The sequence below is a fragment of the Arachis ipaensis genome, chromosome B6 (genome assembly GCF_059453495.1).
Source record: "Arachis ipaensis isolate K30076 ecotype BB chromosome B6, ASM5945349v1, whole genome shotgun sequence".
NCBI lineage: Eukaryota > Viridiplantae > Streptophyta > Magnoliopsida > Fabales > Fabaceae > Arachis > Arachis ipaensis.
This window is the reverse complement of record NC_142441.1, coordinates 148673685-148690957: the sequence shown is the minus strand read 5'-3', so window position 1 is coordinate 148690957 and position 17273 is coordinate 148673685. Positions and strand designations below refer to the sequence as shown.

At 30.2% G+C, this 17273-nt stretch overlaps 3 protein-coding genes and 1 long non-coding RNA gene across 4 annotated transcripts; 2 read left to right on the top strand and 2 right to left on the bottom strand.

Annotated features, from left to right (window-relative positions):
- Positions 1–565: 565 nt before the first annotated feature.
- Positions 566–4864, bottom strand: FAP2 (Chalcone-flavanone isomerase family protein). Its single transcript, XM_016307376.3, has 10 exons — positions 3960–4864; positions 3309–3531; positions 2682–2757; positions 2447–2549; positions 2133–2201; positions 1565–1601; positions 1391–1465; positions 1248–1299; positions 1064–1108; positions 566–982 (listed from the first exon to the last, which is right to left on the bottom strand). Exons 1-10 carry the CDS (start codon positions 4475–4477, stop codon positions 885–887), a joined length of 1296 nt encoding a protein of 431 aa, XP_016162862.1. The 5' UTR covers positions 4478–4864; the 3' UTR covers positions 566–884.
- A 3747-nt stretch (positions 4865–8611) lies between these two features.
- LOC107647699 (uncharacterized) lies at positions 8612–9325 on the top strand. Its single transcript, XM_016351753.3, has one exon. The coding sequence runs from the start codon at positions 8612–8614 to the stop codon at positions 9323–9325; it is 714 nt and encodes a 237-aa protein (XP_016207239.1).
- A 617-nt stretch (positions 9326–9942) lies between these two features.
- On the bottom strand, positions 9943–12888 carry LOC148563110 (uncharacterized). Its single transcript, XR_015885878.1, has 2 exons — positions 12438–12888; positions 9943–10630 (listed from the first exon to the last, which is right to left on the bottom strand). It is a non-coding gene; the product is annotated as an uncharacterized LOC148563110 (long non-coding RNA).
- A 1312-nt stretch (positions 12889–14200) lies between these two features.
- On the top strand, positions 14201–14824 carry LOC148563109 (putative E3 ubiquitin-protein ligase RHY1A). The gene has a single exon (XM_088491176.1). It carries the CDS (start codon positions 14201–14203, stop codon positions 14822–14824), a length of 624 nt encoding a protein of 207 aa, XP_088347302.1.
- The last annotated feature ends 2449 nt before the right edge of the window (positions 14825–17273 follow it).

Below are 17273 nucleotides of genomic sequence, written 5' to 3'. Positions count from 1 at the left end.
TTTTGTCAATCCAAAAACTACAAATTTTTTTTTTATTTTGTCTGTTACGTATTTTGTACTTTTCTTTTGCAAAACTTGCATAACCCTCCTCTGTTAAATGGAATATAAGACTTAATTTATGTAAATATAATATTCTATTGAGACACCACATTTATGGATAACATTCTCTTAGCCATTGAACCATAGCAGGAGCTTGAGACAATTTATATAGGCCACAATAGTCAGTTGAAATTGAACAGAGATCGTAATAAAAGATAAACCATAATACTATAATCCCAAGCAAATTTATTTGTAAAATCAATGATATGAATCTTTGAACATCTAACAAATATTAAAATTTAAAACAAGACTTGTATGAAAGCTATACTTGTTTTGATGATTGAAGGCAAGCTTATAAATTAAGTTACACCATTGAGTAGATGTTTATGTGAGTCTTATATTTTGGACTATAATGTAATCCATGATAAAAACTAATATGTAATAAGCCATGTAGAATTTTCACACAAATCTATCCTCTAGCCGGTTTATCATTAGCAACTTGAGCAAACAAAAATAAAGATTCTGATTCTTATCTAACCTTTTTTTTCCAATTCAATTGCTAAAATATGAATATACATCTGGATGTATAGGCGCATCACTTTGATGCACATCAATCATCAATGAATTTTCCAATAACAATTCAACTTTTGCTATGCTAGTGACTTACAAATCTTGAAAAGATCATGTCAAGGAATGATCATGATCTTTTAAAGACAGATAGAAATCAATTTCATGAAGCCACTGTGCTTGTGCTTTGTACTTAAGCTATAACCTAAGGATATATGCCACCCATATCCAAATTGTCCATTCTAAAAGCAGGACAATTAGGTAAATTATCAACCGTTTCAACACTTCCTAATTATATTTGCAATGTTCCTGCCAATCTCATCTTTTGTTTGCTCACAAACAGGGAAATCTCCAAGGTACATGTCAAAGAAAGCTCCTGAAAATTCAAATATTAGAACCCAGGTTCAGTTTGATACCATACTAAGGAATTATAGAAATTGATTTTGATTTTACTCACTGCACAATTCTTTGCTGTGGACACTTCCAATCTGATTGCCACCAACTGCCCAGATAAAACCAACATTTTTAGCAGCGCAAACACAATTTGTCAACAATCTAGTTACATACATAGATATTATAAAGGAATTGAGCATGAATTCAGTAATACATTTAAAAAAATATTCATTGGATGTATTACTCACTTTCAGTTATCAAACGTCCATCAACTGTTCGTCGGAATTCAACTACTGTTCCCTGTAATATTATGATGATACAAATGTAATTTCATGACATAATTAGTACTTTGGGAATGTAATAGAAAGAAATTTAGTCATAGATTACTTACCAACGGTAAAGGAATATCCTGTGTGAAGTGTGAACCAAATGCAGTTATGCAATTGAAGTCTGTGGAGGGATTTGTCTGACCATAAAAAGTGTTAGAAATGGGTTTGGCAGAAGTTAGAAGCCAGAACAAATCCAGTGCAGTGGTAACAAAATGATACTACAAGAGGTAGAGTACCTTAACAAGTCGAGCCCGAAGTGACTTCTCGAAAGCACTGCAATAAAACATACAAATGGTTAACAAAATAAATAAAAAATCAGTTCCTGCTACCTTGCAACTTTATAATCAACTGAGGACCTATTCTTTTCAGTTCCTTTACAAGGTTGAGGTTAAACAAAATTGAATGGATGGTACCGAAAATTACTGAATCCAAATCAGCCAAATTACGTTCTTGATGAAAACATGGTTCAGCAACTACTTAGTAGCAATATCAAACTTCTCATTTTGTTGAATAAAGATTAGCCCAGTGGTAAAGTGGAAAATAGAGCTATATCATTTGAACTTGAGAAACAAGGCAGAATCTGGTTTTAGAATAAATACCACATTTGAAGTTAAGTTTTTTTTCTTTTTCTTTTAAAAAAAAAATCAAAAAGATTAAAAAGGATTAAAGCATAATGGCAGCAGTCAAAATATCCTCTATAGAAGGGGAAAGCACATGCACAAACATGAGAAGGAAAGCCAAATGTCTTTTTATAAGATTAAAAACACAAACTTTCACAACTTATAAGAGAAAAATATTACTTACTCTCTCACACTGTTAATTTTCATTCCCCTGCAATTTATAACAAGCCTGACTGTCATAGTGATATCTTCCCTGCAACAGTAACACGCAAAAAGATCTGTCAAAACTGACACCAAAGCCATTAGTCATGAATGATGAAACCATAAAATTGGCGCCCAATAGTTTGCCAAATTTGCCCTTTTGACTATTTACAGATTCCAGAAATTTTGCCATGTGTTTTTCAATAATCATTGTTGATTACAATCAGAGAGATGAGAATTATTTTATCTGTTAATAAAAGTTATGTATATGTAAAATAGCACATATGATGTCGAGACCTCAGAAGATCCTGGTAGATATCCTGACAATTATTCAGTTCCTCAGTGGAAATTGATGCATATTTTGGGCCCAGTTTCTGACAGAGGGAGTATGGATGAACATCTGTTAAATAAAGACCAGGAGTCTCTCAATAAACAAAGAACTTTGCTAACGACAGGATAAGTATCAAAGACTATTTCTTTTATCTTTTCAAAGGAAAAGGCAAATGCATATCAGGTATTCAAGGAAACTTACAGAATCCAAAAGCATAGAGCTTCAGTGACTTGATTCTAACTATTGTCATGTTTTTAGATCCTGTACCAACCAGCACCTGAAACAAATTAAGCTCATTAATTTATTTGAAAATGAAGGTAAGTATGACCTTAAGATGCCACATGTGCTCGTAGGCCAATGGATAAAATCAAATGCTTGAATCATTCAATGTATAGTTGGGTTGGATGGTTTTAACAAACTTGTAATGTGTAAATTATGATCCAATCCAAGATCCATTCATTTGCCACCCCAAACTACTTCTACTACTACAACAACAACAAGAACAAAGTCTTTTTCACCTAGATGGGATTGCATAATCACATTATTGATCCAAGGTCATGAAAATTCGATATTATGTTTGCTGTCAACTGACAACTTGGGATCGGCTATGAAAAAATTTGCAACAAAGCATCACATAGGTAGAATTCATCTGAACAACTAGCTAAGTAATTCCCAACAATATTTATATTTGTTAACCACCTTGAGTCTTAGCCATCAATAAGCAAAGAATCTTGCAGCATAATGTTCACTGAAACTCAAACAGGCCTGGTGCAAATAGTTAACATACAAAGGAGCCAAAAGAATGAGAACAAGAAACCAAATATTAACCTCAGAGTTGAAGCCAGCACTCTGCTCTCCAGCCAACGCATTTTCCAGAATCATAGGAAACTCAATTCCAGTTTTAGGCTCCACTGCAGCTTTTGCTAGATTCAATTCATGAAACAACAAACGGGGACATCCTTGGCGCTCAACCTCCTTAGCCACTTGTTCGGTTCCTCCATGCATTGGCACATCAGGATCCTGCCATGGGCCAGCTAGTACATTTGATGATCTAGCATCAATATCAATGAAAAAAATTAAAAGAAAACCAAAAGAGCTGCAATTGCAGTAAAATAAAGAATGAGAACTCGGAAAGTAAACATTCAAATTGTTAACAAATTAGATCACATAACAAAATTAGAGAAAACCATTGAATTAGTTCTCGAAGTTGGCAACCTATTTCAAATTCATCCCTCGAGGATTCAACAGTCAAAGGACGGACGAATTTAAAATCAGTTGCCAACTTCTGAACAATAATTACAATCATCAACTACATTAATAATTGATTATGAGTCCTCCATTAACTTACATATGCTGAGATTCCATAATTGATTATGAGTCCTCCAATATCATTTTAAAAATGGAAATGAAAAAAAAAATCCAACTAATTGAGGAATTTAATCAAACATCTAAAAGTCATTCTTAGAAGCGACAACGTACAAATTTTGAAGTGGTGGCACCAATGCTGCAGCTAATGAAAGAACAGGGAACGATTGAAACCTCTTAGCTTCTCTCCAAATCAAATCCATCGTTAAACTCGAAACCTTTCCCAAACTCGCAGACGAAAAATTTCTCTTCCTTTTCGACCTAAACCGAAACCCAAACCCGTCATCATTTCCAACGCTAGGCACATTCTTAACCCTAACAGAAGAACCAGTAGTTGCAACACCAGCACCACCACCATTCCCCATTCGAATTCCGCCATAACCGTTATTGGAACCTGCAATGTCCTGCGCCAAATTCGAGGTGGAAGCGCCAGTGAACAATAGCAAAAACGCGCCGGCGAACTTCGAAACGCAGCAGAACGCGTCATTCCCGAAGCTTCTAGAATTCTCGAGAAAAGAAAAGATCGTGTTAGAGTTTATGAAATTGTGAACAATAAAAGGATCCACATTGAAGAAGAGTGAATCCGGATACAGAGAATCAGAATCCATTGGGTATAACCAATCGTTCTTCATTGTGGAAACGCAAGGAACGATTTGACAAAAGAAAAAATTAAAGGAGGTCCTAGAAAAAAGGAGAATGAAGAAAACGTTTCTTTTGTGGGAGGGGTTTTTTAGATATTTTAAATTTTTGTAATAAAATTGTGAGGGAGAAACTGGGAATTAAATATGAAAGGAAGCTTTTGGAATGAAAATGGGTTCGGCATTGAAGAGAATCAGAGAGAGAAATAGAGAATATGCTTTGGGTGGAAAAGAGGAACAAGTCACCGCTCAACGGTGGCCGGTGAGATTCTGCGCTTCCAAACAGAATCGGGGGACACAATTGGAAAACTTGTTTTCTTTTCTTTCTTCCAAGTGGAATTTTTTTGCTTGTTTCCGACCAGCACCCAATTCTATGTTACATTGATATTCTTTTTTGGTCCCGCCACACATCTAACATTTTTATCGTCCAAATTTAATTAAGTTGGCCTAAATTTCAACAAAAATCACTTATAGTCTTATACAATAAATTAATATACAGGTAAATCACGCTTTTTTTTTTCACTTTTTTTTTGTACGTTTTTCTTTATTGTCGTTTTTTTTTTGTTATTTTTTTTCCTATTCCTTTTCTTCACTTGTTGCAGAATTATTTTTATTTTTATTTTTATTAATAAGAATTAGGAGTTTTAAATTATAAAAAATTTATTTAAAAAATAACATCGAAATTTTTTAATCATAACACAAAAAAAAATTAATTTTGATATCAAATTTTTTTAGCCGTAACGTAGATTCTAGTAAAAAGAATAAAATAAAAAAATTATGAGAATGTGAAATAAGATGATGATGATAATGATGAAAAATGAAAATTTTGAATTGTGTATAATTTATTAGAAAAAATACTATAATTTTTTAATTGTGACACAAATTCTTGTTAAAAGGGTAAAACAAGAAGAATTATGAGAATGTAAAATAAAAATAAAAAGATAATGATAAAAGAAGAGGAAGAAAAGTTTTAAATTGTGTATAATTTATTAGAAAATAATATCAAAATTTTTTAGTTGTGACACAAAATTTCTTAATTTTGACACCAAAATTTTTTAATGGTGATACAAAAAATTGTTTAACCATTTTTTCTTATCATTTAATTAATTAAGTGGTATTAAACTCATACATAAGATGTTCAGCCATTTCTTATGTCTTTTGTAACAAATTATTGTATTTTTTTATCCTAAAATAAATTTAAATGTATTTTGTTGGTTGAATGAATTAAGATTTTGAATATGTAGTTCTTGAAAATTATTTTATGTTATTTATAAAAAAATTTAGTGTCATTTCTAATAGCTTTTTTGTATCATTAATCTAATTTTTTTATTGTTAAATCAATTGTGTAATATTGAACTAAGAAAAAGAAGATGATTAAATGATGATGATTATATTCATAGTGAAGAAGGAGGAGAAAGAGGAGAAAAAAGACGGATGAAAAGAAATAATTGTATATAAAATAAGTTTGATAGAGACTGAAGTTGATTTCACATGGAAATAATTGTATGTGAATTTTTACTAATAATTTTATACTATTGATCAATAAGTATTGTTCTGTCCATGAAGGTTCCACCAAATTATAGCAACTCCTTAGAATAGCAGGTTGATTCGTCGAAAGAACTATTCGTCGACTTCAGACACTTGCAAAAAATATTCCGATACTCAGGTTAGGGTCGAAATTCTAATAAAGAAGCGAGTAGCAAGTAAATAAGAGAGTATAAATGTATGATTCGTTATTTCTCAGTTATCATTTTTACGTTGTTTCTCCCTCGCTACAAATAGTCAGAATCCGTTATATTTGATAGGACTCAAACTATGTCGATATTCTTGGTAGATTTTGCCTTTGTTGCCATTATCAATTTTATGATTTTGTCATTATCTCGATTTGATTTGTTACTTGATTCGTGGCTTACATATCCGAATTTATAGTAGTTGTGGTCGAAATATAATGTATGTATCAAGTATTTAAAAGAATAACTAATTTGTCCAAATAATTATTTACTATTAAAAATAGTTAATGTAATTTGTTAAATTTTATTGATTAATAATAAAAATCATTTCAAAGTAGTTAGTGTTTGTTTATCAAAAAAAAAAAAATAATTTAATAAACTAATATATTTAAACTTTTATATTGTTATTCAATTGTATATTCCTTTAAAAATTCTAATCAATAAAAACTAAAAAGTGGGGATAAATTAGTCCTCAATTTCTTTTTGGCCTTCTTATTTAATTTTATATTAGTTGTCACTTGGATTAAACTATTAAAGTGAATGATTTGACTTATGGTCTAAAAATGGTCATTCACTTACAATTATTGATAAGATAATATAAAACTCTTTTAGGTTGCATGTGCATAATAATTAAGTTGTTTTTTTTTTTTTCCTTTCCGATGAAAACCAATTTATAATTCGTACAATTATCATACAATAACTAAAATATATTGTGAAACAATTAAAAAAAAAATCATTCTAGAATTTAATACTATTATTCTAATTTAATTATTTTGTCATGAAAGAAAATTATATTAAAAATACTATAACTAAGTATTCTTTAAATATTATTTTTTAATCCAAAAAAAAACAAATAATTTTTTTAATTTTTTAAATAATTAGTATATTAAAGTGAATATTTAAATTAATTAAATAATAATAAATTTTTAAAAAGACTGACAAATTAAATTTTAAAGGATAAACAATATTTTGTTTATTAAAAATCATGTCTCAAAATGATAAAGTCCATTCCCTTAAGAAAAACCAAATTTAAGAAACTCTGATAATAAGAGATGAAGAATTATTGCTTTTTTTTTTTTTCTTTTCTTCCAAACAAACTGTCACAGCTAAGTACTATGAATCGGTTGAGTTGTTTAAAGGGGCCACGGTTTGGACACGAAACATGAAATGACAGTTATGCCCTTTTTGGATTTTGGTGCCATCATTTTTTCCGTGACGTGGCTCTAACGATGGAGACAGCTCCCAAACTATGTTGGTTACTTGCATCGTCACCGGCGTTTTCTTTCCCTTCGCGTTTTCGTTTGGACAAAAATTGTAACACCCATTTTCGCGGAAACGAGTTGCACAAGAAAAATTGCACTCCACTTTCTCATTGATGCTTCTGATTTTCTTTTATTTTGACTCTTCTTTTGTCTCTGATTATTTGTTGAGAGTAAACAAAGTTGAATCAACCCGTTCTAGAGCGAAGAAGTGGTGAAAAAATAACGTATTTTATAATTGTTTTAATTTTTTATTTTAGAAAATCTTTTTTCTAATTACTAAATAGATTACTATTTAGACAAAAAAAAAAAAAACCTCCTTTTACCGTGTGGAAGATATAAGGCGATTCATTAATTAAGAAAATAATAACAAATGTATCAAATTGATGAACACGTTTTTAGTTTTTTAATTAAATCAAATTCAAATTTTAAATTATTCACACAATCAAATAATTCTAATTCTTAAAGGGTATATTAGTATTTTTTAGTTAAGAATAATTTTGTACATTTAATTTCATACTCGTACAAGACAACTTTTATTTTTGGATAAATTATATGGATAAATAGATTGAGAATTAATATTAAATAAATATCTTAAACTGAATTGTGTTACATGTTTGTCTCATTTGTAACTCTATATAAATCAAATTAATTAAATTTGATTTACACTAAATAAATGTAATTTACTCTAAAATAAATCAAGTTTAATTTAGTTATCTTATCTTTAGAAGATTTAAATTAAGTTATTTTATCTTATCTTTTAGTTAGTTTATTAGGAACCTATTTAAACACTCTTGGTGGGACAATTTACACAATTTAAGGAATAAAATTTTCAGTTGCTTTATGCACATTTTTTTAGTGTGACCAAGTGAAGTGAGTGATTTGTTTTCTTGTTGCACGAAAAAGATTAAAAAATCCAATATTAAGGTAATTCTATATGCTAGTCTCTTTCAATTTTCATTCCTCCGATTTAGGTTATTTGAAGGTCTAGTAAAAAAACTCCTTATCTAGTCATTCCACTGTTTATCTTTTTGTGTCATTCTTTTTCTTATTCCTTCCAACCCTTCTTTTTGGGACTTTAATACTTCCAATTTATTAAACTTACTAATCCCCCAGTAACTTCTTATCATTACCTTTCTATGGAATTCACCTCTTCTTCTTTGCAAATCACTCCCATTGAAGACCCATCCATACCACAAGAGTTTTATTTCGATAATTGCTTCTCCATCATCTTCAATTGCACCAAAAAATTGATCCAAATTATTGAACGCTCAAACCCAACTCCTGAGGTTCACTTTTCTTCTACTACAACTACAGCCACTGAAGCAATCTTGGTTCCTTGTACTCCACTCACAAACCTCAGCAGAGAAGACACAATCTTGTTGCATGAAATCTTTTCTTCACTACCTGTGTCACCTGAGGTATTGGACCAAATTTTACCTGACATAGGCGAAACTGCAAGAAGGATTTTAAGCAATGAAACGTGTGACTCCAACACGCGGGAGATGGTTGTGAACCTTCATGTTACCTCCTACATTGTTGTTCAAGATTCTGATATCTATAATGATGATCTCTGTCAAAACTTTTTTGAACGACTACAATCCGTGAATCTGTTGGAGAGATCGAAAACTGATGAGCAAGATGATGATGCTGAATGCGCCATTTGCTTGGAGAAGTTTGACGATGGTAATGAAGATTCAAGCGTAGAAATTGTTCGTACAAATTGCTGGCATGTTTTTCATGATCGCTGCTTGCTCCGCTGGCTCCGACGCTGTGCCAACTGTCGATCGCCATATTCTTGCCCATTGTGCCGCAGCGTCGTATCTCCAACTTCAGAGATAGATGATGAATAGGTTCATCTTCACCATGCTATATTCCCACCACTACAACTTGAAAGAACCTTTCTTTTTTTTTTGTGTTCCGTAGGGTGCTTTAATTTGTTTTTATTATGTAGCATTATTATCCTAATTGTTAAAATACGAATAAATAGTAATTTTCTTAACATAGGATAAATCTCCAACCTTAAAAGTATAATTCTAATAGTTGTTTTGTTAAATCAGTCTGTGTAAATTAACTTTTGTGATTTTAATCTTTATTAATTAATTAATTATTGGTCATACCAAAAAAAAATTTGATTATTGTAATTTGAAAAACGGTTTATTTCCTTTGCCTTTTTTTTTCCACTCGAAAGTTACTAATCAATTTGTTTTAGTACATCTCCAATATCTGATCTAATGCATCAAGCTATGATCACTTTTTAAATAATTATGCACGTCCAACCAAAGAAGATGTAACATCAATGTAAAAATCAATAATATTTACTAACAAAAAAACAGCAATAACACATTGTTCTCTTAATATATTATCAATATAAATGATTGATCAAATCTTTTTAACAATTTAAGATATATGAAAAATATACAAAATCTATGTATCAAATCAGAACTAAATTTGAAATCAGTTATAATTAAGATAAAGATTTGATTCACTAATAAAAGATTATTTTTTCTTAAACTATTAAAGAAAATCAGCACTCTATAAAAACTACATAGCAATAGAATAAACCGAACCAATTATTCTGTTAGCTTTCCATGGAATTCACCTCTTCTTCTTTGCAAATTACTCCCATTGAAGACCAGCCATACCACAAGAGTTTTATTTTGGTGATTACTTCTCCATCATCTTCTATTGCACCAAAAAATTGATCCAAATTATCGAACACTCAAACCCAACTCCTGAGCTTCACTTTTATAATTGAAAGCAATATAATTGTTTTCATCCAAACAGCATCATCTTTCTTTAAATCATCTGTTTTCTTTCCATTGTCATTGTCATCATGATTTTTTGCTATAGACAAACTCTTCGGTAACTTTAAACTAAGTTAAAAGATAGCTTTTTAGAAATTGCATTTTTCATGTGAAATGATTTTGACTCTTTAATTTCTAATTTTGTGGGCGGAAGAGGTAATTCCTTCTCCAAAAAAATTATTATCCTTCTTGTTTGTTTTCACTATGAAGTTTGACATTTGAGGCCGATCCGGCGACACCACCCCGACACGACTTCTGGGGTTTGATCCAGAGAAGTTGCATTCATCAAAAGACTTGTGCCAGTTGGATTCTGAGATTCCTTGGATGCTTTTTTTTCTTCTAAATCTAACACTACATAGAGTTGTGATTATAGCCATGGTTGCAATCAAACCTAAAAAGTAAAAGGAAAAATATGCAAATGGTTTTGTCAATGAAATGTTATGCAGGGACCCTTCTTCCCATCACCTAAAAAAAAATGGAAGGGGGTCTATGCAATTTTAATACCACTATCACTATAATGTGTTTTTCTCAAGGTTCTGAAAACTGGACCGGTCATCAAATCGTTTTAGTTATTGGTTCATTTGTTTACTGGTTCAATCGGTCTAACCGTTATTCAACCGAAAAAACCGTTCCATAATAAAATAATAAATAAATTATAAATAAACATCCTAAATATCTTTCAAATTTAAAACCCTACGTAAAATATCACCAACTAAATGTAATTAATCATCAAAATATGCAATAACTTGATGCAAATTTGTTGACAATTAACATAATTATACTTCCATTAAAAATAGCTGGATTGAATTACAATGCACAAGTTAAAGATAGAGAATATTGTCTTAATGTGACTAAGTCAAAAAGTAAAACAAAAAATGATAGTGTTGCATAATAAACACACAACAGAGCCCGAGACAAACACACAACACGAGACTGAAACAAAAACACAACAAAGCCTAAAACAAAAAGAATCCAACACGGAGGAGGGGTAGCAAGTGGGCGGAGATCAAAAACAGGGACAGTGCAACCAAACAATGAAAACAGAATTTTGTTTATATAACAAAACAATCAAAACATGAATCATACAATCACTAATTGCAAATTTTTTCTTCATAAGAACAGAACAATGAAAACATGAAGCATATAATAAATCAAAAGATCACCAATTGCAAATCTTTTAATAAGAACATAAGTTAGAACAGTGAAAAATGAAGAAAGATTAGTAGTTTTCAACCCAATTTTAACAAAGCTCATCACAATGATTAACAACAAAAAAAAGCAATGAAGGAACAATGAATCAATAACATAGGCAGTGCAAATTCAAGAAACTTTAATAAAATTTAACTACAGAAACAGACAGTAACAGAGTTATCAATTTAAAATTTATCATCAAATACATTCAATGAGCAAAACCAATCAACCAAGTACTGACTGGGCATTCGGAAAAAAAATAATAATCAAAAGAACATTTAAATCACAGCAAAAACACAACAATAGGAACATTTAAAACAAAGCAACCCAACAAAAAAAATCTAAAAATCACCATTGCTGAAAACAATGATTTGATCCGTGTATGATCAAAGAATTAAAAGCTAAGCTTACAGAAAAGTGAAGAATACCAAAACCAAAGAACCTTCAATCACAGCTTAAATCAAGAACAGAAAATCACAACAAAAACAAAAAAATAAATTAAAAGTAACAGAAGAACAACAGAACAACAACACAAGAACAATTAGCAAATTAACAAATTCACAATAACAGTTAAAATTTACTAGAAGAACACTAATGCATGTGGAATCATCATGCTAATATGTTTTCTACAAAGATGCTATTTGTGCAGCTAAAATTTCCTAATTACTAAGATCCAATTATTCTAATTTCACATGCAATCAACTTACTAAGTTTCTAAAAGCTAGAAATTATAAAACCAACCAGAAATATGGTTAAAGCATTTCATCAAACATGTTGAGTGCGGCAAAATTAAAACAAAATAAAGAGAACATAACTATTGTAACTTTAATTCAGTCTATGAAATAATCCAAACAACTACCAAATCAAATAATTACTTATTGTAATAAAAATCAGAAGTTGCAGAGTTTGAAGCAGAGTATTGGTGTTGTGTGAGTGTATTGTCTGGTGGCGGGTTTAGGGAACTCACGGCTGCGACAAAAGAGAGCAGTTCGACGGCTAGGAGGAGCGCGCGGGTTGGTCGCAGTGTTTGAAGCAGAGCAACGTGGCTTCCAGACGAACACGAATGCGAACTCGAACGGTGAACGGCGAGTGAACGCGAACAGTGAACGCCGAGCGAACGTGAACGGCGAAGAACGCGAACGAAGACGCGAACGTGAACGGCAAACAAAGGGCGACGGAAGCGCGGCTGAGCAGACAAAGACGACGGACGCCGAGCTCGAGGAAGCACCCGCAATCGGTGACAGCGAACAGGGGTTGAAGACTTGGATCACGAGGGAAGCTAGACAGACGGACGGATGGCGAACTTTGAGTGCGACGGACGCGGCAGTATGCCACTCCTTGCGGCGGTGGTGTAGGCTTACAGTGCTAGGGTTTGTTGGCTGGGGTTGTGTGATTTGATTTTTCTGAATGAAAGAAAGATAAACCGGGTGGGTTCCGGTTCAACGGGTTTTCATCGGTTTTACATACCTTCCGGACCGTTAATATTGCCGATTCGCAGTTGAATCGGTCTGACCGGTCGATCCGGTCTGATTTTCAAAACATTGGTTTTTCACTTTTTCTTTTTTCTATGCATGTGTTAATATTCTCGTGGTTACAATTTTTTGTTCCTATGACAATGCTCTAGGAACTAGGAGAGAAGAGTGCCTGGGAAATCCTACGAAAAAAAAAAGAAGAATTTTGGTGAAATAATCAAGTGCTAATTTTTTTTCCCTAAGGTTTCTTGAACAAAAAATTACCCGAATTTTGTTGCTTTAATTTATTGGGAGTTAATGTAGTGCCGATTACTAAAATTAGAAAAATTCTTTAACCGGTTATGATTTGATGTAATTTATTACAAATTTCAAAAAATATTCTAAATTTATTTGTTCAACAATTTTAGAAATAAAACTAATTTTCTTTTTGAATTAAAACCATTATGCAACTCATGTTAGTTAGTACAACGATTGTATTACTTTTGGTAAGGAGTTCAAAATTCAGTTACTTTAAAAAAAAAGTACAACAATGCTACACAAATATAATTGACCATAATATAATATAAAATAATATTATACATCTAAATTTTTTTATAGTAGTGAAGGATTCACCATCAAATTTATAATAAAAAAGTATTACTATATAGTATTTATTAGTAGATTTATAAATGAGAAAGAAAGTAAATAAATAAAAAGAATCATTAGTTAAGAATCATTTTGTACATTTAATTTCATTGATCTAAAATTAAAATATTTTTATTTATTTTTAATTTTTTACATATAATTAATTCTAAACACTTATTTTAACTACTCAACACAAAAAATCTGTATTCATATTCATATAAGGCAATTTTTATTTTTGGATAAATTATATGAATAAATAGATTAAGAATTAATATTAAGTAGATGTTTTAAATTGAATTGTGTTATATAATTGTCTCATTTGTAACTCAATATAAATTAAATTAATTAATTTTAATTTACACTAAATAAATACAATTTATCCTAAAATAAATCAAGTTTAAATCAAGTTTCAATTTAGTTATCTTTATAATTTAATACATAATTATGATAATTATCTTATCTTTAGAAAATTTGAATTAAGTTATCTTATTTTTTAGTTAATTTGTTAGAATCCTATTTAAACACTTCTGGTGGTGAGACAATTTACATGATTTTGTTGTGTCATTCTTTTTCTTATTCCCTTCCAACCCTTATAACTTCCTAATCCCCGAATAACTTGTTATAATACGATTCCATGGAATTCCCCTATTCTTCTTTGCAAATCACTCCCATTGAAGAAGAGTTTGATTTGGGTGATTGCTTCTCCATCATCTTCAATTGCACCAAAAAATTGATCCAAATTATTGAAAGCTCAAACCCAGGTCCTGAGGTTCAGTCTTCTTCTACTACAAGTACAGCCACGGAAGCAATCTTGGTTCCTTCAGACATCCTATGGAGTGGTACTCCACTCACAGAGCTCAGCAGAGAAGACACAATCTTGTTACATGAAATCTGTTCTTCACTAAGTGTGTCTCCTGAGCTATTAGACCAAATTTTACCTGACATAGTCGAAACTGCAAGAAGGTGTGACTCCAACACGCGAGAGATTGTTGTGAACCTTCACGTTACCTCGTACAATGTTGTTCAAGATTCTGATGAGCAAGATGATGATGCTGAATGCGCCATATGCTTGGAGAAGTTTGACCATGGTAATGAAGATTCAAGCGTAGAAATTGTTCGTACAAATTGCAAGCATGTTTTTCATGATCGCTGCTTGCTCCCCTGGCTCCGACGCTGTGCCAACTGTCAGTCGCCATATTCTTGTCCATTGTGCCGCAGCATCCTCATATTTCCAACTTCACAGATAGATGATGAATAGGGTTCTTTAATTTGTTTTAATTTTGTCGCATTATTATCCTAATTGTTAAAAAAATGTGAATAAATAATAATTTTAAAAGTATATATAATTCTAATACTTGTTTTGTTAAATCAGTCTCTGTAAATTAACGTTATACAAACAATAAGAATCGGTTAATTTGTCATGTTATTAAACTTGAGTGTTTTTTAAGATAATTATCAATCGTCTCTGTGATTTTGTGATTTTGCACTTGATGGCCTTGTGGATACCTCCTTATGCCTCCCAATGCGGATTCTTGAATCTTAAGTTTCTACGCAGACGGATCACGGATGTGTTCATTAGGTATAATTTAATTAGAATTAATCAAGTTGGATTGGTTTAGTCTAATAATTAATTTATGGAAAAGTATATGGAGTCAACTCCAAATCAGCTAAAAATGGAATAACTTAATTAATTATAAATATAGTAATTAGTTTTATTTATTTATGATTTAAAATATTAGTTATTAAATGTTTCACCACATTTAAATTAAGAGGAGATAAGTTTAGTATCATTGTAAGGTGAATCACGGAAACTGATTAATTAGCTTTCGTCTCTTCACCCTCTTTCTCTCTCCAAATGCCTAAAACATGATAAATCAAACCATCTAATTTATAAAGAAAAAAAATATCCTAATGCCTACCATAATCACAATCCACGTAAAGGTTTTGGATTCACTTAAAGACATTTAGCTGATTTTTTGCTGGAACTATCTTACTTTCCTAGCATTATTGTTAATTTATTAATTTGGTTAAGTAAATATTAAAAATTTAAATTTCGTTTTATGTATACAATAATTCTTTAGTTAATAACAAAATCTTAAATAAAATTAAGTATCACAATTATAAATTAATTCTTAACATACTGAATTGGGGATACAATAAAAAACTAAGAAAAAATTAGATTTTTTTCATAAAGAAAAAGATAATAAAATTTTCGTACACTAAATAGTCTTATTATAAATATTTTGTTATTTTGCATAAATTTTGGTGTAATATATTCAAATGTCTAATTTTAAAAGAAAAATAAGAAGACAAGAGATTATGCACATTAAAAAATTAGCTTGACTATCAAATTCGATTCTAAATTCTTTAAACAATTATTAGCGTACTCCAATTATTATGTCATACAATGGATATGTTATCAAATGGCTAATTATTAGGTTTCGTAAGGAGTTATAAAGAGACGTTTCTCCATCTTTCCTCAAATCCTCAATTATAAAGGATTGCTTTGAGGATGTTTGTGTTATTCTCAGTATCTCAAGATAACGAAGATCCTCTAAAAAAAATTTAATAAAATAATAAATAAAAAATTAATTATTCTTAAATTAAAATAATATAACACATATTTTATAAAAATTAAAAAATTAATAAGGATTAATTCTTCATTTTTCTATTTTATTAACTTTCTCATTTTAGAGAATTTAAATTATAAACATACATATTCAATAATTATCTTTTAAAATATAAAAAAAAATTATATACAAAAATACAAAATACGTGTTTTTTGTATTTCTCTAAAGGTTTAATTATTCTACTGGCTATAGTTTTGCAAAACTTTCAATTAGGTCTCTATATTTTTTTCTTTTAATTGAGTCCTTGTACCAATTTTTTTTTAATTGAGTCCTTACACTTTTTTTTTCTTTTATTTAGATCCATGTACCAATTCTTTTTTTTAGTTGGATCCCTATAAAATTAAGCCAATTACTATTAAAAGGACTTAATTGAAAAAAAAATTGGTGCAGGAACCCAATTAAAAAAAAAAGTTTAGAGACCTAATTAAAAATTTTACGAAACTATAGAGACCAACAGAGTAATTAAACTTTCTCTAAAATGACAAGTTGTTAACTTTTAGTTTGAGACACAAAATAAACTATATTTTTAAGTAATTTTTTTCTTTACTTTCTTAAAATTCTAAACCTATTTTTTTACCACTCTTCTCTATTTTTGTTTTCTTTTTTATATTTTTATTTTTTTTTCAGTATATATATACATGCTAAATCTAGTTATTTGAATTCCTTATAGAATTATGCATGTGAAGTTGTTACTTTGTTTTGGTTCTTCAATTAATTTTAATTTTTAAGCCTTGGAATTGTTAGAAAGAAAAAAGCAAAAAAGTTGAGAATGATGAAAATAATGATGACACTATTCAAAATAAACTTTTTAAAAATGTATGTATATGTTATGTCCATGATAATTATCAAACACAATTATTTTTTTTATCATGTCTTTGTCTATATCTTAGTCACTCAAAATCATCAAAGAAACATAGATAACAATCAAATTGATTTATACTAATTAAGACCTGAATAATATATTGCTAGCAAAATCAATAACTTGACATCAAAGTGTCTCATAAGTACTCTTATTCGTATAACGAAAGTAAAACAGATGAGAGCTTACAATAATTTGAATAACAATTCTATTATTTT